General features: G+C 49.5%; 1 protein-coding gene across 2 annotated transcripts in view; it reads left to right on the forward strand.

Moving 5' to 3' along the window:
- Nucleotides 1-22,321, forward strand: part of SNX19 (sorting nexin 19) — a 45,487-nt gene that overhangs the window by 14,954 nt on the left and 8,212 nt on the right. The window contains exons 8-9 of one of the 2 annotated variants that reach the window (XM_088657538.1): nucleotides 846-975; nucleotides 21,824-22,228. In XM_088657538.1, coding sequence (XP_088513664.1) covers nucleotides 846-975; nucleotides 21,824-21,836 — 143 coding nt within the window. In that variant the 3' untranslated portion in view covers nucleotides 21,837-22,228. Of the gene's footprint in view, nucleotides 1-845; nucleotides 976-21,823; nucleotides 22,229-22,321 lie in introns of those variants that run through there. The other variant, XM_060268619.2, reaches the window with a different exon arrangement.

Here is a 22,321-nt window from a genome sequence, read left to right on the forward strand (position 1 = left end):
TTCTCTTTGATGCCTTTGAGGGATCCTTTTGAATTGCAAATCTTCTGTTTACGGCTTTGGGTTTCTATTTACTGTCTCTTTTGTTGCTGTGGGGGGGGGGGTGGCTTCCTCTTTTCTCCCCTCTCTCCCAGATCCAAATTGTTTTATAATCCAAATCGTGAGGTTACTTACAGTCTTTTCCAATCGTTTTATTTTCGGAAGAATCCAGCGCTCTCCGCCTTCGGCTTGAAGCTTCTCCCTGCTAGAATAACGTTGCCGCTCAAAATGGCCCCCGCGACTTCTACCCTCCTCGCTCCGGAGCTCTTATTAGAGCTAGCCGAAGGGTTGGGGAGTCCGGATTGGGGCTGTGCCGAGCAAATTTGCCCCCGGGACGCCCTTCCCGAGGTTCTAAGGGGCGCAGCGTCGCTCTCGCTGCCCTCCCCACTCCTAGCAGGGACGGGCCGTCTCGGAGACGAGACGAAACCCCGCCGATCGGCGCTGGCGCTGAACCCGGAAGCCCCTGTTTCGGGTATATTTAAGTCAGGTTTGGACAATACAAAAGCTGGCCTTATGAAGTCCCCCCAGCTGAGCAGAAGTGGGGGGAAGGGAGTGTTAAAGCTAGACACTTTCTGCTGCTGATGTGCTAAACTGTGGTTTAGCACAGGGATGGGGAACTTAATGGCCCTTTAGATGTTGTTGGACTCCCATCAAGTCCCACCAGCTTGGCCATTGGTTGGGGATGATGGGAGTTGTAGCCCTGGAGAGCCACAGGTTTCCCCATCCCTAGTCTGGATGGATGGGCCAACGGCCTCACCTGGTGCAAGGCAGTTCCTTATCTTCCCTTTGTGCTACCTTGACTTTGGCAGAGTCAGAGACATTACTGGCGGATGTTGCCTTGGACCTCCTCCGCCTGGTTATGGTGGATCACTGGAGCTGGCTGTGCACGGAGAACATGCAGAAGGTCCTGCAACTGCTCTTTGGGAGCCTGGTCCAGAGGTAAGTCATACAACTGGAGGAAGAGGATTTGGTGCTGAGAGTGGTCAGGCCATTCAGCTGTGTGTAGTCTTTGCCTGTAGTAGTAGTAGTAGTAATAATAATAATAATAATAATAATAAATAATTTATTTATACCCCGCCCATCTGGCTGGGTTTCCCTAGCCACTATGGGCAGCTTCCAACAGAATATTAGAATACAATAATCTATTAAACATTAAAAGCTTCCCTAAACAGAGCTACCTTCAGATGTCTTCTAAAAGTCTGGTAGTTGTTTTTCTCTTTGACATCTGGTGGGAGGGCATTCCACAGGGCGGGTGCCACTACCGAGAAGACCCTCTGCCTGGTTCCCTGTAACTTGGCTTCTCGTAGCGAGGGAACCGCCAGAAGGCCCTCGGCGCTGGACCTCAGTGTCCGGGCAGAACGATGGGGGTGGAGATGCTCCTTCAGGTATACAGGACCGAGGCCGTTTAGGGCTTTAAAGGTCAGCACCAACACTTTGAATTGTGCTCGGAAACGTACTGGGAGCCAATGTAGGTCTTTCAAGACTGGTGTTACATGGTCTCGGCGGCCGCTCCCAGTCACCAGTCTAGCTGCCACATTCTGGATTAGTTGTAGTTTCCGGGTCACCTTCAAAGGTAGCCCCACATAGAACCGGAGTGGGGCTCCCATCATACCTGATGGCTGGAATTCATGGGGACTTGGAGCCCAACGACATCGGGGGGGGGGGGCAGAAGGTTCTCCACCCCTTGTCTACGTGCTTCTGCATTATATAGTAGAGTCCTCTCCACGTAGTCGGCTATTTGGACCAGGCATATGGAACCCAGGTCCTTCCAGATGCTACTGGAGTACAGCTCTGACTGTTGGCCATGCTGGCTGGATCTGGCAAGAGCCCAGCATCAGCCGAAAGGCCACAGGTTGCCCATCCCTGCTAATGAGAGTCGGATGTGCACTGTCAGCCGGCCATGAATGTCCACCCAGGAGTAATCATAGCTTTATGAAAGAGATTTCAGCCTGGCCTACTTCACAGGGTTGTTGTGAGGAGAATATAGACAGGGAAGAGAAGCACGTATGCCACCTTGAGCTCTGTAGAGAAAAGGAGAAATGAAAATGTAAGGAACAATAAAAGAGACTGATGTTTAAGAAAAACCTTTCTCGGTTGTTAAAGTTCTTGGATTATAACCAACAACGCCGTCTCGCGATGCTGAAAAGATCTGAGTTTAGAGGCCCTTGGGAGAGAATTTCATCCAAGTGAGAGACCCTACAAAGAAGGCCTTTTCCCCAGATGAAGCATACCTGCCCTAAGACCTAACTAGGGATGATGGGAGTTGAAGTCCAAAAGCAGCTGGAGACCCATGTTTGGAGAACACTGGTGCCAGCAGTACTGAGCTAGACGGACCGATGGTCTGGCGCAGGAACATAAGCTGCATTTTTCTGTGTGCATTAACTGGATCAATCAACAAAAGCTTTAGTTGATTCGCCTAGTGTTTGGGCCTTGGGCGTTGGACCTTCTCTGATGCTCAGCGACCCACCAGCCCTCCTCCTGCAGCAGACAGCCCCAGAGGACAACCGTCTGGGGTAGACGAAGGACAGCGTGTTAGCGCCCTGGCTTATTTGAGCTCCTTTGAGGCATAGGTTGCCAAGAACTGCAGAGGTCAAGGGGATGCTGACAGGTGCTGGAATGCCCGTTTTCTTTTTAAAGAAAATCGGGTCAGGATGAGTGAGTCGCATCTCCTAAATGGGCTTCTTAAAAGTAGATGGACCAGGCTGGAAATTGATACCCAGAGAGAGAGAGAGAGACTAGGCACAAGGGCTTTGAGAGGAATGTCATTGCCTGCTAATACGCAGGGCCCTGGTAGCCTGGGGCTCAGGTCATGTGGACTTGGTATTTATTTATTTTTTTAAGAGAGAAGGAGTCACACGCTAAGTTCCTGCCTCGGCTTGGAATCCCAAGGGGGGCTCAGCAGAGAAAATGTCCCTTGCGAGGCCGTATTAGGCGAGGGACTGCAAAGCCAGCAGCCTTTGGTTTCTGCAGCTGCGAAACGGGGCTGGAGCAGGGTGGCGCTTTTTGCAGCATGGTTTGGGTGCTCAGCTTCCCACCAGCACCCCTACTTTTCACCTGCAACATGGAACTTGAATGAGAGAAGGTTGCGGGGATGGAATCGTGGAATCGTATCATTCAGAGGTGACCCCAAGAGTCATCTAGTCCGACCCCCTGCAGTCCAACTTCAAGAATCCCTGATGGATTGCCTGCCATCCAACCCCAGTTTAAAAAAACCTCCAGAGGGGCCTGCACCACCTTCCGATCTCTACACTGCAGCATTTTGCCGCAGTTCCCACTTGTTGCTCATAGAGCACCTCAGAATCTTCCAGGCTTTGCCCACAAGAAAGTTTTGAACAGGAGAGATTGCTCTGTTCACAGTCTGAAGAGAAGAAGGTGGCAGAATGCTGGGAGGGGGCTTTTATGCAGAGAACAGGCTCAGGTGAGAAGGGTAGCTTGGCGGGCGTTGCGCGTGAGTAAAGACAGGAGGATTGCTGCGGCTGCTCTCAGGAACTCGCAGCAACATCGAGACCTTTCGAACTGAGCTGTAATTTTTTGTAAGCCTTTGGCGATAACCTCTCTACCAGAAAGCTGCAGCACCTGCCTCATACAACAGTATACAGTGACGAACGAAATTAATTCGTTCCGCGAGTCGTTTCGTTTTGCGAAAATTTTCGCCTTGCGAAGCGCGGTTTCCTATAGGAAAACCAGAACAAACCAGGACAAACTAAAAAAAACATTTCGTCTTGTGAAGGACGGCCATAGAAAAATTCGTCTTGCGAGTCACCCAAAAAATCGCGAACCCCTTTCGTCTTGCGAGTCTTTCGTTGTGCAAGGTATTCGTCTTGCGAGGTACCACTGTATAAATGAAGAAATAACAGAACAAAAACCCACGATAGGCCCTGGCATTGAATGACGACACCCTCTTGCCCTGCAGGAAACATTTTCTATCCTACAATTTCCCCCCTCCAAGGAACCCAAAGTGGCATATGTGGTTCCCTGTCTCATCATTTAATCCCCACGACAACCCTGTGAGGTAGGCTAAGCCGGGAAGCAGCGACTGGACCCCTCCCCCCCAAGGTCATGCCCAGTGAGCTTTGTGGCCGAGTGATGGATTTGAACTCTGGTCTCCCAGGTCCTAGTCCTCATTTAGCTCCCACAACAACGCTGTGAGGTAGGCTAGGCTGGGAGGCAGCGACTAGCCCCCCAGCTCACAACAGTGAGCTTCGAAGCCGAGTGAGGGATTCGAGCCCAAGTCCTCGTTTGGCACCCCTAACCCCCTGCACCACCACTGTCTCTCTCGCCTCTCACTTTAGCCTTTCTTCCCATGGTTGGGAAGGGAATCTTGCCTTCTAAATTTCTCCCAGTGATTAGTTTTGTGTCGGTGGCCGAGGGAGAAGAAAACCAGATGCCCGAAAAAGGTATTGCTCAGGAAGGCAAGCAGCCCCCACCCCCCTGCCCAAAGCGTGTGTTAGGCCGATCCAATTATGCAACGGTGGAACGAGCCTTTTTTTGGTGGCTGGACGGGGAGATCGCCGGGGGGGGGGGGGCAGCCAAGAGATGAGATCATCCGGAGCCGAGAAAAGATTACCCGCTTGGGTGGTCTCTTAAACTCTGCCTGTAAACAAATCCCCTCGGGACCAATGCAGGCATTTCAGTACTACAGCTAGCAAAGCATGTTTGTGTAAAAATCTGCTGTAAAGAGAGCAGCCGAAGGGGGGGGGGGAAGCAAAGCAGGCTTGGAATTGGAGAATTGTAGAGCGGGAAGGGATCCCAAAGGGTCATCTAGGGCAGCCCCCTGCAATGCAGGAATTGCACCTTCAGAACTCCTGTGGGGTCCCCTCCCCACACAACAGTTTGCCCCTTTTGCTTTCTTGCTGGAGGAGACACAGCAGCTGTAGATGTGCTAGAAAGACACCATTGGGGTGCGTGAGTAGGCTAAGCCTCCTGAATAGCTCAGTCCGTTAGAGCGTGGTGCTGATATCTCCAGGGCTGCAGGTTCGATCCCTGTATGGGGCAGCTGCATATTCCTGCATTGCAGCAGGTTGGACTTGATCAGTGTTTACATTCGTAAGTTGAGTCATTCGTAAGTAGAGGTACCACTGTATTCAGAAATATTACTGCCTCTAACTGCGGAGGCCAAGCTAGCAGCTATCCGATGTCCTCTACTTCACGAATAAGATTTAAGATTTAAAAGAAGGGAGCTGGTAGGCAAGATCTTGGCCAGTGTTTCCCAAACTTGGGTCTCCAGCTGTTTTTGAACTACAATTCCCATCATCCCTTACCGCTGGTCCTGCTAGCTAGGGATGATGGGAGTTGTAGTCCAACAACAGCTGGAGACCCAAGTTGGGGAAACACTGGTGCAGGCAGTTTTGAAAACACCAGAGTAGATGATCCTCAGGGTTCCTTCCAACTCTACAATCCTATGATCCTGACTGTTAAGATGCAAGCCCTCTTTTCATGGCACAGTCCCTTCATCTGCATAGCCCCACCCCTCAATCAGCATATCTTTTACCCTGGGTTCCGCGTCTGGGATGCAGTGTTGGGAATACCGGTACACGTGATGCACACGCTCCCAGTGGCAGCCAGCGTTGCATTCCCCCCAAATGTGCTTGGACTCCCAATATGCGTCAGTCCCAGCCAGCATGGCCATGGGAACTTAAGGAGCCTGGCTGCTGGATTTGGTCCAGCATCCTGCTCTCACAGCGGCCGACCAGATGCCCGTGGGGAACCCCCAACCAGAATTCAAATGCAAGAGCCATCTCTCCGCCTGCGGTTTCCAGCAAGCATCACTATCTCCAGCTGGGGAGGCAGAGCATAGCCACTGTGGCTAGTAGCCATCAATAGCCTTAACCTCCAGGCCCAGGGTTTGAATGTGCCCCCAAACCTCCCTATCTGGCCCTAGGGATTCTCCCTTGCCCGCCCCCCGCATTGGCTCTGCTTCATGTCCTCCTTGAGTGTTTCTGCCTGCTTGGAATTTCTCCTTGGACTCCAGTAAGGTTTCTTGCTTCTATGGATTAGAGCAATGTTTCCCAAACTTGGGTCTCCAGCTGTTGTTGGACTACAACTCCCATCGCCCCTAGTTAGCAGGACCAGTGGTCAGGGATGATGGGAACTGTAGTCCCAAAAGAGCTGGAGACCCAAGTTTGGGAAAAACTGGATTATTGAGGGTAAAGAGGGGTGTAGCTGTGTCTGTAAAAACGTGACTATTGTGCAGAGGTAGAATTGGCACCGTTGCTGCAGCCACCTTTGCCTCTGGGCCCAATCCACCACCGGTAAGTGGCCCTCGGAAGATTGCCCTGAGAGAAGTGCGGCCTTCTGGTTGGCAAAAGGTTCCCTCTCCCTACCGGTAGTATTGAAAGTGAGAGCATTATCCTTCTCCGCTATCATTTTGTAGGATATTCTTCTTTTTGCACTGGCAAAAGGACTGATTTTGGAAAGGTTTTGGAGGGTGTGTGTGTGTGCTGAAATTCAATGACTTTGAGAGAGAGCTGCTTGCAAAGGAGGAATGAGCAACAGCGTGTCCTAGCTATTAATGGCTTTTGGTGCCATTAGGTGAGAGGACAGCGAGCATCCCAGCTATCTTGATCCCTTTCTTTGATCCTGTGAGTCAGTGGCGGGATAAAAATACGGCGCGAGGCATCTGTACCCTGCCCTCAGGCTGTCCTCTTTGGCACTGGATGCTAGTGTGTCAGAGGGACAGGTAATGCTAGCTCATCTACTGCTGGTCGGTTGGTGTTGAGCACTGAGACAAAATGATGCTTTTGGCCCACCTGGCTTCTGCCAAAACAGATCTGTTGGGATGCACAGAATCACAGAGTTGCAGAGGAACATCTAGGCCAACCCCCTGCAATGCAGGAATCCTTTTCCCAACATGGGGCTCGAACCCTTGACCCTGAGATTCAGAATCTCAGGCTCTACCTACTGAGCTGCCCGCCTTTTGTAGAGGTAGGATGCGGATTCTCACGTGGATGAATCCGGACCCATAGAATGCAGCCCTCGAGGGGCAGACCACAGAAGCCCAACTGATAAAACAGACCGACGTGATTTGGAAAGGGAGGGAGGGAGGGGGGAATCGTGGGTGGGGATATGTGTAAGTCTGCGAGGAACACGACACCAATTGGCAGGTCTCTTTGAAGGCCAGAGATAGGGCTTTGGAGTTGAGGGCACGGCTCGGCCGCATCCCTTGGCACAATGCCTCCGCAGTCCTGCGAGGCGACTGCTCTTGAGAACTAGCCACTTTAAATAGGCTTCCCGGAAGAATAAACATTCCTGACAGGCTGTGGGGGGAAAGACACTAATCCCATTTTTGGAGAATCTTGCTTGTGACTATCAGTTACATTTGTGCAGTCTGGAGGAGAGGGAGCGTAGCTCAGTGAGAGAGCTTGCACCTGGCCTGCAAAAGGGAGCCAGGTCCAGCCGCTGCCTTTTCGAGTTTTTTTTAAAAAACACACACATTGCAGGAGATGAGGAAGAGCATCTTCCAAAGACGCTTGGGAGGCCTTGCCGATCAGAGGAGGCAATACTAGACCAGGTGAACAAAAAGCATCACCTGGTAGAAATCACCTCCTTAGATTCCATAGAATTGTAGGCTTGGAAGGGACCCAAAGGGTCATCTTGGGTAGAAGGGGGGAAACCCCCGAGTGTATTGATTGTTTGCCAGTTTCCAAGCTTTTCTGGATGCCAATAAAACCCTGGACCAAAGATAACAAGGCAGATGTAGGGTTGTAGAGCTGGAAGTGATCCTGAGGATGATCTAGTGCAACCCCCTGCAATGCCATCTGCAATGGATGCTTTAGTTGAGATTGCCACATTGGAGGATGTTGGACCAGATGAGCCTTGGAGATCCTTTGATTCTAATGCAGGGATATGCAGCTGTCCCATACAAGGATCGAACCTGCAACCTTGGCATGACCAGCACCACGCTGTAACCATGTAACTGCACTCCAGCTGCCACCAGCCCCAGCCAACATGGTCAGGGGTGATGACAGTTCCACTTCAGCCACATCAGGAAGGCACCATATTGGCTATCCCAAACCTAGGAGGAAAGAAGGACTCCATCAGTAGGCAGCCAATGGGAAGCTCCCAAGAAGGAGCTGAGTGCCAGACCACTCTTCATCAGCAGCTAGTACTCAGAGGCATATCACTATCATGGCTAGTATATGCAGATACGCATTTGTCTAATCCACTTTTAAGGCCATCAAAGTTTGTGGCCATTACCACATAGCCTAGCAGCAAATTCCACAGTTCTACTTGTTCCGTGAAAGAACCAGGAGCCCCTCTAAACTCTGTTCCCATAGTGGGGAACAGCCACAAAAACTTCTAGAGTCCTGGCATTGCCCTCTGTTACAGTAGAAAGTTATGCTTTCATTGAGTCCTCTGGGAATTTCTGTGTTGTTGTTGTTGTTACTACAGGTAGGTAGCCGTGTTGGTCTGCTGTAGTCGAAACAAAATAAAAAAATTCCTTCCACTTGCACCTTAGAGACTAACTACGTTTGTCATTGGTATGAGCTTTCGTGTGCATCCACACTTTTTCAGATACGCTTCTTGCACACTTCAGATAGTATCTGAAGAAGTGTGCATGCACACAAAAGCTCATACCAATGACAAACTTCGTTGGTCTCTAAGGTGCTACTGGAAGGATTTTTTTTGTGTGTGTGTGTGTTGTTGTTGTTTACTGTTTCTCACAAATGAACATGCTTTCCCCCCCATTTTTGCTGGAAATACTTTTTTGAGACCAAGAGCCTTTAAAGATGTTCCTGACCAGGGTGGCAGCTGCATAGGTGGAGTGGGGTGTCTGTAATTTAGCCCAAATAAATATAGGTGGGGGTGGGGAAAGAAATACCACTTTTTCTCCTCCGTAGGCTGCTCTTATGAGATCCCACCTGGGCTCTGCTTCTGCTGTTTGCAAGAGTTCCTTCGAGAGAGTCTGTGCCCTTTTTGCAAGTCCATCTGCCCGGTATCATTTGAGACCCACGCTCTGTGCAAACTGTTAATCCAAAGATAAAGAGAGCATCTCTCATCACATCCTGGCTGTCTGCGCTTTGGAAACCCGAGCAGCGCTCGAGTGGGGAGGCTTCTGGGACTGGGTGGGGGAGGGCTCGGAGGAGCACCGTGCTTTCTAAAGGGACGTTTAGGCACATGCACCGAGCGAGGTTGGTGTTGGGTTCCAGCGCGGGAGTTAAAATAAATGAGAAGCATCCTCAACTTGGTCACTGGCAAGCTGAGCATCACCTGGCCCTGCCCTAACTCCCTTCCCAAATTCCCACCCTGTAATCCTTTGGGGTGACATGGGGCAGTAAGCAGCCTTGGCACAGAATGCTGCAAAGGACTTGCCTCTGTGCCTGCCCGCCTCTGCAGCTGTGGCACACAGACCTAAAACAGGCCTGGATGCTGCAGAGCCATCCTTTCCCCGGTTCCGGCAAGGTTTTGTCTTCCTCAGTGGCCATGGTAGAAATTAGCACTTCACACCCCCAAAACAGGGCTCAGTGTCCATCTCTACAATTCTACGATTCTATGATCCTACTTTGGCAAGGGCTCGTTTTCACAAAGTAGCAGATGGGGAAGAAAATACAGAAGTCCCCCATCAGGCAGACTCTTTTTTTCTGATCCAATTGATAGTGTTTTCTGCTCTCACACACAGCAAACTTAACAGCTTTTATGGAGGTGGCAGAGTTTATCACAAACTGGTTAATAAGAGACCACAAGAAACTAGCTTTGCAGGAGAAACAGGGAAACAGCATTACTGGTCAAAAACCTCAAATGATGCATATTTCCTTCACCTTTTCTCCTACCTTCATGCTGACTCTCTTTTTCCCACTCTATGGGAGATGGGGCCTTAAGATAGAAACAGGCTCAGGCCCTTTGTTGTTCTTGTTGTTTAGTCGTGTCCAACTCTTCGTGACCCCATGGACCATAGCACGCCAGGCACTCCAGTCTTCCACTGCCTCCCGCAGTTTGGTCAAACTCATGTTCGTAGCTTCGAGAACTCTGTCCAACCATCTCGTCCTCTGTCGTCCCCTTCTCCTAGTGCCCTCTATCTTTCCCAACATCAGGGTCTTTTCCAGGGAGTCTTCTCTTCTCATGAGGTGGCCAAAGTATTGGAGCCTCAGCTTCAGGATCTGTCCTTCCAATGAGCACTCAGGGCTGATTTCCTTAAGAATAGATAGGTTTGATCGCCTTGCAGTCCATGGAACTCTCAAGAGTCTCCTCCAGCTCCATAATTCAAAAGCATCAATTCCTTGGTGATCAGCCTTCTTTATGGTCCAGCTCTCACTTCCATACATCACTACTGGAAAAACCATAGCTTTAACTATACGAACCTTTGTCGGCAAGGTGGTGTCTCTGCTTTATAAGATGCTGTCTAGGTTTGTCATTGCTTTTCTCCCAAGAAGCAGGCGTCTTTTAATTTCATAACTGCTGTCACCATCTGCAGTGATCACGGAACCCAAGAAAGTAAAATCTCTCACTGCCTCCATTTCTTCCCCTTCTATTTGCCAGGAGGTGATGGGACCAGTGGCCATGATCTTAGTTTTTTTTATCTTGAGCTTCAGACCATATTTTGTGCTCTCCTCTTTCAGCCTCATTAAAAGGTTCTTTAATTCCTCCTCACTTTCTGCCATCAAGGTTGTGTCATCTGCATACCTGAGGTTGTTGATATTTCTTCTGGCAATCTTAATTTCGTCTTGGGATTCATCCAGTCCAGCCTTTCACATGATGAATTCTGCATATCAGTTAAATAAGCAGGGAGACAATATACAGCCTTGTCGTACTTACAGACCCCAAACCCATGCATTCTCTTTCCACACTGATGAAATAGTAAAGTTTCATTTCCCCACTCTACTGCTTTGGGATGTGTCAAGGAAGTGTTACCGACGTACAGGCTGAAACTTACTGGCCTTTGCACCGTGGGAGTCAAGAGGGTGTGATTTCCAAATCAGTGGATGCAGTATCCAGACAACTTCTCATATTGTCATTGATGTTATTATTATTTATTACCTTCATATCCTGCCCTTTCCTCCAAGGAGCTCAAGGTGGGATTCATGGTTCTCTGCCTCCCTATTTTATCCTCGACCCTGCAAAGTAGGCTAGGCTGAGTGATGGGGACTTGATCCAAGGTCGTCCAAATGACCTTCACAGCTGAACAGGGATCTGACCCAAGTTTCAGAAGCGCTGCTCTAACCACTACACTGCCACTTGCTGTCTTAAAGGGGAGATACAGGTGAAACTTGGAAAATTAGAATATCGTCGAAAAGTGCATTTATTTCAGTAATGCAACTTAAAAGGTGAAACCAATATATGAGTTAGATGTACAATATGCAAAGCAAGATATGTCAAGCCTTTATTTGTTGTAATTGTAATTATTTGTCGTTAGGCGGGTCAATTATAAATTGAATGTAACTAATGAAATGTAATACTGTAGCGATATTTATTTTTGTTTATTTTGTATTATTGTAACTATTTGTTTTATTACTGTTGACTTTCCAAAAGAAAGCATTTGTAAAAATTAAAAAATAATAAGTTGCATTACTGAAATAAATGCACTTTTCGACGATATTCTAATTTTCCGAGTTTCGCCTGTATGTGCCCCTTTTTTAGCTTTCACTGAAATAGAAATTCCCACCTCTGGGCACAAGAGGGCACTGCTGGCTACCTTTTATCCTTCCTTCCTCCTCTTCCTCCAGCCGCTGGTTCTAGTTCAAAACAAGGAGATGTACCAGTGATGCAGCTCAGAGCATCAGAACCAAGGTGCAACCAGAGACTTTAAAAAGAGGCTGCCGGCATGTTTCGCCAGCCGACTCTGGGAAGGAGCGAGCGGATGCTGCTCCCCTTCCAGTTCACCCAGTGGTTGGGCTTGGCTTAGTCTTGCTCACTTTGTATTGGAAGTGGGTCAAGTCAGCCCTGCTATTACTGCTTAAGAGATGTTGCGTTGGATCCTACTCCCCCCCCCCCACGCTTTTCTTCTCCTTTTGCATCACTACTGGCTTGAGAAATAAGGATCAGGGCCGTTTCCACCCCAAGCAGCTGCTCTGCATAAGAACAGCGTGCTGGATCAGGCCAATGGCCCTTCTAGTCCAGCATCTTGTCCTCACAGGGGCCAGTGAGATGCCTGCGGAAAGCCTGCAACATGAAATTGCCTAATCCTCCTTTGAAGCCTTCCAAGTTGGTGGCCATCACTGCCTCCTGAGGAAGTGAGTTCCATAGTTTAACTCTGCATGGAGAAGAAGTAGAGTCATAGAATTTTACAGTTGGAAGGGAACCCTGAGAGTCATCTACCGTGTTTCTCATATTATAAGACACGTCTTATATTTATTTTTTCCTCAAAAACCCCCACGGTGGCTTATTTTGGGGGGATGTCTTATTTTTTTAAGTGGGAGCTGGCAACAGTGCGCTGCGCAGAGCCCTGGCCCATGGGGACCCGGTGAGAGCCGGCAGCATGCGCCGCGCGAGACCCGGGGAGAGCCAGGAAGCAGAAAATAAAAACAGCAAGGCTGCCCTCCCATTTGCGTGCTGCTGGGGAGCAAGGAGCACAGCCACGTTGGCAGAGCAGGAAGCAGCCGCGGAGGCGGCTGTGAGAGAAGCGGCGGCGGAGGGCCTGGCAAGAACCGCTTCGGGCAGCGCAGCGCAGCGCAAAGAGCCTGGTGAGAGGCAGCTGCGGCTGCAGGTGAAGCCCATGATCTTCATGGGCGACTAGGGGCGAGCGCTCTGAGCGCTGTGGCTGCGGCGAAGAGGCGCCCGATCAGCCCGCCTCTCAGCTGATCGTTGGGAAGCCCCTGCCCCAGTTTAAACAGAGAACTTTACGACACAGGCAGTTCCCAAAAAGGTTTTGCTATTTGGTTTTGCCTATGGGCGGCTATTTGTTTCCATTGCCTTTTGCACAACTCCAGTTGCATTTAGCCAACTCTGGGCAGTGCGCGCGAACTCCGATGGAAGATGCAAGGAGGATAGCAGTTAAGACGAAGGAGCGCGTTTCCTAGGAGGAAGCGGAGGAGAAGGGGCGGGGGTGGGAAAAGGCCTAAGAGGAAGAGAAGTGCACCGACCCGCCTCCGTAACCTACATGCACCCAGGTCGCCTCCTCCCACCCTTACCATCACCGCGCATCTCTTCCCCTCTGGCTTCTCACCGGCGCGGGTGGCGCAGCTGCACAGTCTCCATGGCCGCCTGACTAAAGCCGCCACCGCCTGACCGGGATGGCGAGGATGGGTGTGTGTGTGTGCGTGCTTTCCCGCTCTTCACGGCCGTTCCATCTCCGCCGCCCTCCTTCTGCTCTGCCTGCTCGCGCCGAGTCCCTCGGTCCCGCCTCCGCAAAACACAGTGAGGCGGCCGCAGGGGAAGCGCCAAGAGCGCCCAGGAGCATGGCTGCAGCGACAGTAATCCCAGCGGCTGCGGAGGTGGCTGTGGGCACGCGCCAAGCACCAAAGCTGTTGCCTCTTGCCGGCTCTTCCGAAGGTGCTTAAACGCCTTCCTTTCCTTGCCAGACCTGCCCCCCCACTATGGCTTATTTTTGGGGTATGTCTTATATTTAATCAACTCGTGAAAAGCCTGCCATGTCTTATTTTTTAGGCCCGTCTTATTTTGTGAGAAACACGGTAGTCCAACCCCTTTGCAATGCAGGAATCTCAGCTGAAGCATCCAAGACAGGTGGCCATCCAACCTCCACCACCTCCTGAGGGAGACCGCTCCACTGTCTTAACAGAATTGTCAGAAAGTTCTTCCTGATGTTTAGTTGGAATCTCCTTTCTTGTGCCTTGAAATCTTCCGACACTGGAAGATGCATCCAAACCAGGCTGCTTCTACTCGGCTCCTTTTCAGATCCTTGCGAAAGGTTAATTGTGACTCAGTCACACCCTTGAGTCTGGCAGGAACTGAGTCCAGCTCGTTGAATTCTGGGTCCAGCCCTATCTGCCGTGCCACTCAAAGGTTCGGGAAAGTTTGTTCCAATTCCGAGACTTTTCCGAAGGCAAACGCGAAAGGGAAAATGATACCAAACATGGCTCACTAACAGAAATAGGGTGTTTCCTCCACCCAAATACACCTGCTATCTTCAAGTTGCAACCTAAAAATCCCAAGACTTGGAGAGGCAGGACATTCCTTGCAGGTGGAAAAGGTTATGTGGACGCTTTTGATTTATGGATCCCAGTTTACTGGCTTTTAATCATTAAGTGCATTGTTAGGGGCAGCGTGCATTGTTACTTTGTCATTTTATGGGGCAATTTTATTAGACTGTGGACACAGGCTCTGCAGGAACTTGGCAGTGGAGCGAGAACCGTTTGTTCAAGTCCGCCACCAATGCTGGGACAGATGCTGCGTCCAAAATGCAGAATAGCACAGCGTTGGAACTGTCAGAAGGGGGAATGAAAAGAATGAGATTAAGGCAGGAGTCCCCAAACTAAGGCCCGGGGGCCGAATGCGGCCCAATCGCCTTCTAAATCCGGTCTGCGGATGGTCCAGGAATCACCATGTTTTTACATGAGTAGAATGTGTCCTTTTATTTAAAATGCATCTCTGGGTTATTTGTGGGGCCTGCCTGGTGTTTTTACATGAGTAGAATGTGTCCTTTTATTTAAAATGCATCTCTGGGTTATTTGTGGGGCCTATGAATTTGTTCATATTTTTTTTCAAAATATAGTCCAGCCCCCCACAAGGTCTGAGGGACAGTGGACCGGCCCCCTGCTGAAAAAGTTTGCTGACCCCTGGATTAAGGGGAATAGGAGTTGTAGCCACCCCCACCCCCACCCCATTTTTGAACCCTTCCCACATGTACGCTTTATGCATGCCATCTGCCGGTCTGTCCATAGTTGGGCCCAAGTGTGGCTGGGAGGGGAGAGATGCACTTGAATTGCAGGGGGTTGGACTAGATGCCCCCTTAGGTCTCTTCCAACTTGGTGATTTGAAGACTCGCACCCTGAAGCACAGGGACATTGTAGCTGTCAGGACTCGAGCCTGTAGTACAACCTTTCCCAACTGGGTGCCCTCCAGGTATTACTGGACTCCCAACTCCCATCAGTCCCCAGTCAGGGACAATGGGATCTGTAGTCCAAAATGTCTGAAGGCCATCAGGTTGGAGAAGGCTGCTGTACCTGGTCTTGAACTGCTGTGGTAGAACATCTGCTTTGCATGCAGAAGGTCCCAGGTTCAATCCCCAGTAGCAGCTCCAGGTAGGGCTAGAAGAGACTCCCTACCTGAAACCCTGGAGAGCTGCTGCCAGTCAGTGTGGACAATACTGAGCTAAATGGACCAATGGATTGATCCATTTACTATGTTCCTACAAGGATTTTGCCTTATATTTAAACCCTTGTGATAACACTTTAAACAGTCATGTCTTTCCCCAGAGAATTCCGGGAACCTTAGTTTAAGGGTGCTCAGAGTTGTTAGGAGAACTCTTTCTTCTCACCCCAGAGCTACAATTCCCACTGTGGTTTAACCATCAATCCTTCCTCCCAGGGAACTCTGAGAACGGTAACTCTTGAGAGGGGAACAGGAGCTTCCTAACAACTCCCAGCACCCTTAACAAACTCATTCTCCTGGGATTCTTTTGGGAAAGCCCTGACTTCAAACAGAAGACACTTGTGAATGTGGCCTTCTGGTGATTCCAGCCCGCTCGTTTCTCCAGCCGAGGTGCCTTTCTAGAGCTAGGATTGACACGTATCATTCTGCAGTCAAAGGCTTCTGGGTTCTCAGTGGGAGAGGGGAGTAAGTTGCCCTGCTGCACTCCTCCACCCCAATTTCTCCCCCTCAACCAAGCCTATTCAAGGCCTTTCCGCAGCTGCCTCCGTTCATTCCCAGCCCCTCTGTAATCCGCCCTTTGGCCAGGCCGCGATGGAGGTCGCTCCCCACGGAGGTGAAGTCACGGCAGACAATGAGGCTCTCAGTCGCCACGACAACCATCAAATTGCCGAAGCTGCTTCTTCACTCCGTCGGATTTCACACCCAGCGCTCCTTGCCGTGCGGCCGATTGCTCCAGGGGGAGGGGACAGGTGTGAGGGGGAGTCACTATTCTTTTTTTAAGCCACCCTGTGTGGCCGGTTTAATTAGCTCCCAACACAGGGACTCTGCAGTGGGGCAGACTGTTTTGCTGACCCGCTGGTAGATGTCGGATGAGAACGGGAGCAGGAAGCTATTCGCACCAGAATGAGACATTGGGGAGAGAAGGGGGGGGCAGTTCCTCCACACTAACTAGTGCAATGACATCACCGCCTTCAGCCATATCATTATTATCACATATTCTTATCATTGATTTGGTTTATAGCCCCCCTGCCTCCCCAAGTATAAGAGAGTGGTGCTTATTAGGGGGGGGGAGCAAAAGAATATTCATTTTCCACCCAAGCTCATAAGATCGGAGCTGGAGGTGTTGGACGAGATCTTGGAGTCATAGTAGATAGCGCAATGGTGACGTCGTCTCAATGGAGTGCGCCTCTGGGGGTGAAGCCAAACCGCTGCATGAGCAGCACCCAAGAGACCTCCCTGGGGTGCAAGCCAGGGCAATGTGTACGGGGGTCCTGGGCTGCCCAGATGACAAGGCCACCCCTCTCCTCGACCTCACTGATGTGGTCCAAAGGAAAGCAGAGCAATGCATTTGGCACCAGCTTGGCTGCAGGAGTTGCCGGGAGGAGGTGTGCCGTCTTACCGACTCCACTCCAGATTTGCGTAGGGTTTGCTCTTTAGCCTTTTCTTCTCCTGAAGATATCCTGCAAGGCAGCGGAGGCTTAGGACCGGAGTTTTCCTTCTCCTAGATAGGCTACCTTTCCAGGTGGAGCATCTGCCCCTCACTTCCTTCTACAGCACACGCAGGAACCGCCTTCTTGACCACTGGGCCCACTAGTGATCTCATCCGCTCCCTGTCTTCGCATGCAGGGAAAGTCCCTAACTACCGAGGGTTTGAGACCCATCGGTTACCCTGAACTGGTTTAGCTGGCCGGTCAAAGCCGTTCCAAGGGTGTGGCCATTGTAGCATGCTGGCTGACAGCTTCTAGGAGCCACAGGTGAGAGCTGAATGCGGGATGGGATCCAAAGTTGGACGAACTGCCCCAGAAGGAGCATGGCCTGTCCCCCACCAGAGATACTCCTCCTCCCCTATCCATGCTGTGGATGTATTTGGAATACTGTGTGTACAGCTCTGGCCACCTTGCCTCAAAAAGGATATTGTAGAGTTGGAAAAGGTTCAGAAAAAGCCAAAACGCTCAGTGGGATGGAGCAACTCCCTACGAAGAAAGGATGCCGCATTTGGGGCTTTTTTGGTTTAGAGAAAAGGCAAATAAAAGGCAGCATGGAAGAAGTTTATAGAACTATGAATGTCATGCAGCCCTGTTCAGGGAGGCTTTTAATGTTTAGTAGATTATTGTGTTTTATTCTTCTGTTGGAAGCCGCCCAGAGTGGCTGGGGAGACCCGGCCAGATGGACGGGGTATAAATAATATATTATTATTATTATTATTATTATTATTATTATTATTATTATTATTATTATAATTATTATTATATGCAGAAAGTAGATAGAGGGGGGGGGCAGGAATCTCCCTTACTCATTACACTAATATATCCAGTGAAGCTGAATGTTGGAAGATGAATGACAGATGGATGTTATTCTATCTGTCATTCATCTTCCAACATTCAGCTTCACTGGATATATTAGTGTAATGAGTAAGGGAGATTCCTGCCCCCCCCCTATCTTCATGAGGACTTCTACAGAACTCCCTCCCACAGGAAGGCAGCGATGGCCACCAACTTCGATGGCTTTAAAAGAGGATTAAGTACTTGGAAGGGAAGAGGGTGGCTACTAACCGCAATGGCTATGCTCTGCCCTCCACAGTTGTGGTAGAAGCCGCAGGAGAGGGAAGTGTTTTTGTGCTCGGATCCTGCTTGCAGGCTTCCCTTCGAGGCATCTGGTTTACTACTGAGGACAGGATGCTGGACCAGGTGGGCCATTCTCCTGGTCCAGTGCAGTTTTTCTTACGTTCTTAGAAGCCCAAAGTAATAGACATAGAAATTTAAAAAAGCATTAAAAAAATCAACAGCAACTAAAAATAGTTTAAAATATAGTCAAAACATTCTTAATCAGTGATCTTGGGGTTGCTTGGAAGACTCAGCTATCAAATGTGTAAACAGGAGTGTTTTAAAAGTCATAATGAGTCAGTAAAGTCAGTGAATTCAACCTGTCCTTCAGGAGAGAGGATCTGATAGGGGCTTGTGTTATTTACTTCATTTATATCCCTCCTGAAGGAGCGGCTGTGCCTTGGAAAGCAGCCCTAGCCCTGTGGCTGGATTGTCTCTCTTTCCCTCTCTTTCCTTGGGTGGGGTGGAGGAAAGCACAAATTGAAAAGGCTGCCATGGACACAGCCAAGCCACTAGGCCCCTCTGCAATTCCAAGCACCGCTAGCAGAGTTTGCGCGCCAGAGAAGCTGGCGAAAATAAAAGGCTTTGGCAAGGCCCGAGTTCCTCGCATGCTTTTTTTAATTATTATTACAAAGTGCCACAAGTCTGAAACGCTGCCTGGGGTGCCTCTGAGCCACCCGCCTGGGAGCCTGTCCATGCAGCTGGGCCGGAGCTGGGCTCTTCCCCAAGGCACCTGCTCCCACCACCCCTGTGACTGCCGAGAACAGATGCCTGGGGCAGGTGAGTCAGCCAGCCTTCTGCCAGGGCCATCTGGAGAGCTCAGCATCCTGCTGGGGAGATTGGACTTGGGCTCCACTTACCTGTCTGCCCATCCTCTTTTCAGGTAACTCCTTCCGGTCATTAGCTGCAGTCACAGAATCATAGAACTGTAGAAAGAAGGGACCCAAAGGACCATGTAGTCCAACCCCATGTCTTCTTCTGCTTTGGCGATCACTCGTAGCTGAGTAAGATTGTCTTCCATAAACACGGATTTAACAATGAGCCCATAAGTGACTGTAGAGGCCAATTCTGGATCCACACGTCCTTCCACAGTGGGGACATTGGTTTCCGGGCGGGAGTTGATCACGGTGTGGATTTGCCAAGTGTGCCTTCCTCTTAGCACGTTTCTCCCTTGCGTCCTGAGTTCAAAGCCCATGACACCTTTGGTAAAGGCTGTTCTCCAACTGGAGCGCTCACAGGCCAGTGTTCCCCAGTTGTCGGTGTTTATACTACATTTTTTTTAGATTTGCCTTGAGACAGTCTTTAAACTTCTTTTGTTGGCCACCAGCATTACGCTTTCCATTTTTAAGTTTGGAATAGAGCATTTGCTTTGGAAGATGATCATCAGGCATCCGCACAACATGACCAGTCCAATGAAGTTGATGTTGAAGAATCATTGCTTCAACACTGGTGATCTTTGGTTCTTCCAGTACACTGATATTAGTTCGCCTGTCTTCCCAAGTAATGTGTAAAAATTTTCAGAGACACCATTGATGGAATCTTTCGAGGAGTTGGAGATGGCGTTTATAAGTGGTCCATGTTTCACAAGCATATAGCATCTAGTCCAACCCCTGGTAATGCAGTCTAAGGTCATGTTTCCAACCCACCAAACTACGGTTTGGCGGATCAAGAAACAATCTGTATGGTTCTGCCCTCCCCTGCCCTATTCCCTCTTTCAATGCTTGAGCTCTGGGAGGAGGGGCTGGCCTAAGCTTTTGTGATGCCTACCCAACTACTGTTGAGAAAAACACACAGTTTGACAAAAATTGGGAGGGGGTAAGGGTGGGGCTTAAGGATTTCATTAGCCCCTCCCCCCAATGCACCCTTCACACACACACACACACACACACACACACACACACACACACACACGATGTGCTCATCTTTTTTACATTTTGTGACCAAACCACAGTTTCCTGTTTAGTCCAAACTGGCAAACCATGGTTTGAGCAATCCTTTAAAAAGCAGTTTGGTCCTGGTTTCCAATCCTTGTTTGGATGGATTCCTCAAACCTGCTCTTGAATAGAATAGGGCACACTTCCAAGCAGCTTGGGGTCACTTCCTATCCTCCAAGTCTTTGATTCTGAGATTCTGTGAAACATGCAGGGGACTTACTTTCCACCTCCAGACATCAACTCTCCTCGGGATCAGGGGAAGGCAGAAGGAGGTGAAGAATATTGAAATCTGACTTTCGGACACCCCACGTTTCGGTTGCTATGGTGCCTCCGAAATGCCTGGCAGGATCTTCCAGCAGCCACAAGCCAAGGACGTCAGTGCTCCTTTAAACGAGCCTGGCTCCTGTGCAATGGCAGATGTAACCCATCAGCTATCACGGCCAGGTTCTTTTTTATTACAGAAGCTATAATGTTCTGGGCAAGGAGGGCTTCTCGCCACTAAGTATGAGAGCAGCTGCCTGGCTGCCCTCCTTCCAATTCAGTGCTGTTCCAGTCATGCTGGGTTATTCACATTGGCTGCTTGGTGGCCTGCGGTGGCCAGAGGTGTGTCTGCTTGCCAGGGAGTGGGGAGCATGGTGCCCATTTATGAAACACGAGGGAGAGCTTTACTTAAGACAGACTAGTAGCAGGACACATGAACAGCCCTGGTGCGGATTGGCTCCTTGGGTTTAAGCATGTGCTGTAAGTAATTTCTACAGCTGATTTACAGCTCATGACCCCAAAGCCAGGTCCTCCCCTTTCCTTGAGGGAGCATCAATTGACCCGCTTCCATGGGCCAGCTCAGAAGCAAGAGAAAAAAGAGAGATAATAAATGGGGAGGGTGGGGGTTAATTAGTCCGTGGATGCAGGACAAAAAAAAAGAGCCCACTGGATTAAAAATCCAGGATGAGCACATTTTTCATTGTGCCCTTTCACCACAGATAAAACAGGCAGTTAAGTTTAAAGAAAGTGCGATTAAACTAATGCATGGCTAATATACAGGAAAGGGGATTTTATTATAAAAAAATGCAAGCAGAAAAGGAAGCCCTGGAGCAGGCACCCCCAAACTTCGGCCCTCCAGATGTTTTCGACTACAATTCCCATCTTCCCCGACCATTGGTCCTGTTAGCTAGGGATCATGGGAGTTGTAGGCCAAAACATCTGGAGGGCTGCAGTTTGGGGATGCCTGCCCTGGACCACCACCCTCCATTGCCTTTTCAAGGTGACCTTGGAATAAAGCAGATGTAGATGCTGCTGGAATACAGCTCCCATCACTTCCAATTATAGGCCATCTTTGCTAGGACTGATGGGAGCTGGAGTCTGACAACATCTGGAGGATCACAGTGCCGCCACCTTCCCCAATATAAAGTGATTTGAGTATTTGCATTCATAGTGTGCAGGGTGCCCTGCAGCAGCGATATCACAACAACCCTCTGTGGTTGGCCTTTATTCCACCTTGCCTTCTACAAATGAAACACCAGAGCCTACCAGCAACTCAGTGGCGGGCTAGGTTTTGAACAACGGCCTTCCCAGGCAGGCCCAATAAGTCCTTAGTTGCACAAAGTGTTCTGCAAGACGTTTGAACCGAATTCAGTGCATTGGCCTTTGGTTTGTTCAAAGCTCATCCTGAGAATCTTTTCCAGCAGGGGGTGGGGTGGGGGGCAGCAGCAATGAGTTTGTAATTGTTTATCTATTTGAAGGAGCCTCAGTAACCATAAAGCAGCAAAACAAAAACAAAAAACCAGCCCCTCAATTAAAATGCAACATCTTGTTTCAACTTTGGCTGAAATAAGAGGATAAGGAGAGGCCCTGCTAAAAATACATGTTTCTTATCAGGAAGTCACTCAAAGCCATTTTAGTGGTTTTCAAGCACTTTTGGCAGGCCTCTTCTGGCAGCATTTTTGGTTAGGCGGGGTGTGTGTGTCACAAACAAGAAGGCTTTGCTGCATTCCCCAGGCCTCACGCGCGTCCTTATCTTCTTCTTTTTTTCATTGTTTTTTTTTACAGATTACAGAAATAAAACACAGAAGTAAATAAAACGGCATTTGTGATTGTTCCAATACACTTAAATCTCCATACAGTGGCACCTCGGTTTACAAACACAATTGGTTCCGGAAGTCTGTACTTAACCTGAAGCGTAGGCTACTTACCCTGAAGCGAACTTTCCCATTGAAAGTAATGGAAAGTGGATTAATCCGTTCCAGATGGGTCTGTGGAGTACACAACCTGAAGCGTACTTAACCCGAAGTATGAGTGTAATTGGTTCCGGAAGTCCGTACTTAACCTGAAGCGTACTTAACCTGAAGCGAACTTTCCCATTGAAAGTCCATTGAAAGTGGATTAATCCGTTCCAGACAGGTCCGCGGAGTACTTAAACTGAAAATACTCAAACCGAAGCGTACTTAAACCGAGGTATGACTGTATACTGTATACTTTTCCCCTTATCCCTCCCACTTATCCCTTCCCCTCCCCTCCCCTTCTACTTCTCAGCCACTACTATGTAAC

Source organism: Zootoca vivipara, chromosome 14 (assembly GCF_965207765.1).
Source record: "Zootoca vivipara chromosome 14, rZooViv2.hap1.1, whole genome shotgun sequence".
In the NCBI taxonomy this organism is placed as follows: domain Eukaryota; kingdom Metazoa; phylum Chordata; class Lepidosauria; order Squamata; family Lacertidae; genus Zootoca; species Zootoca vivipara.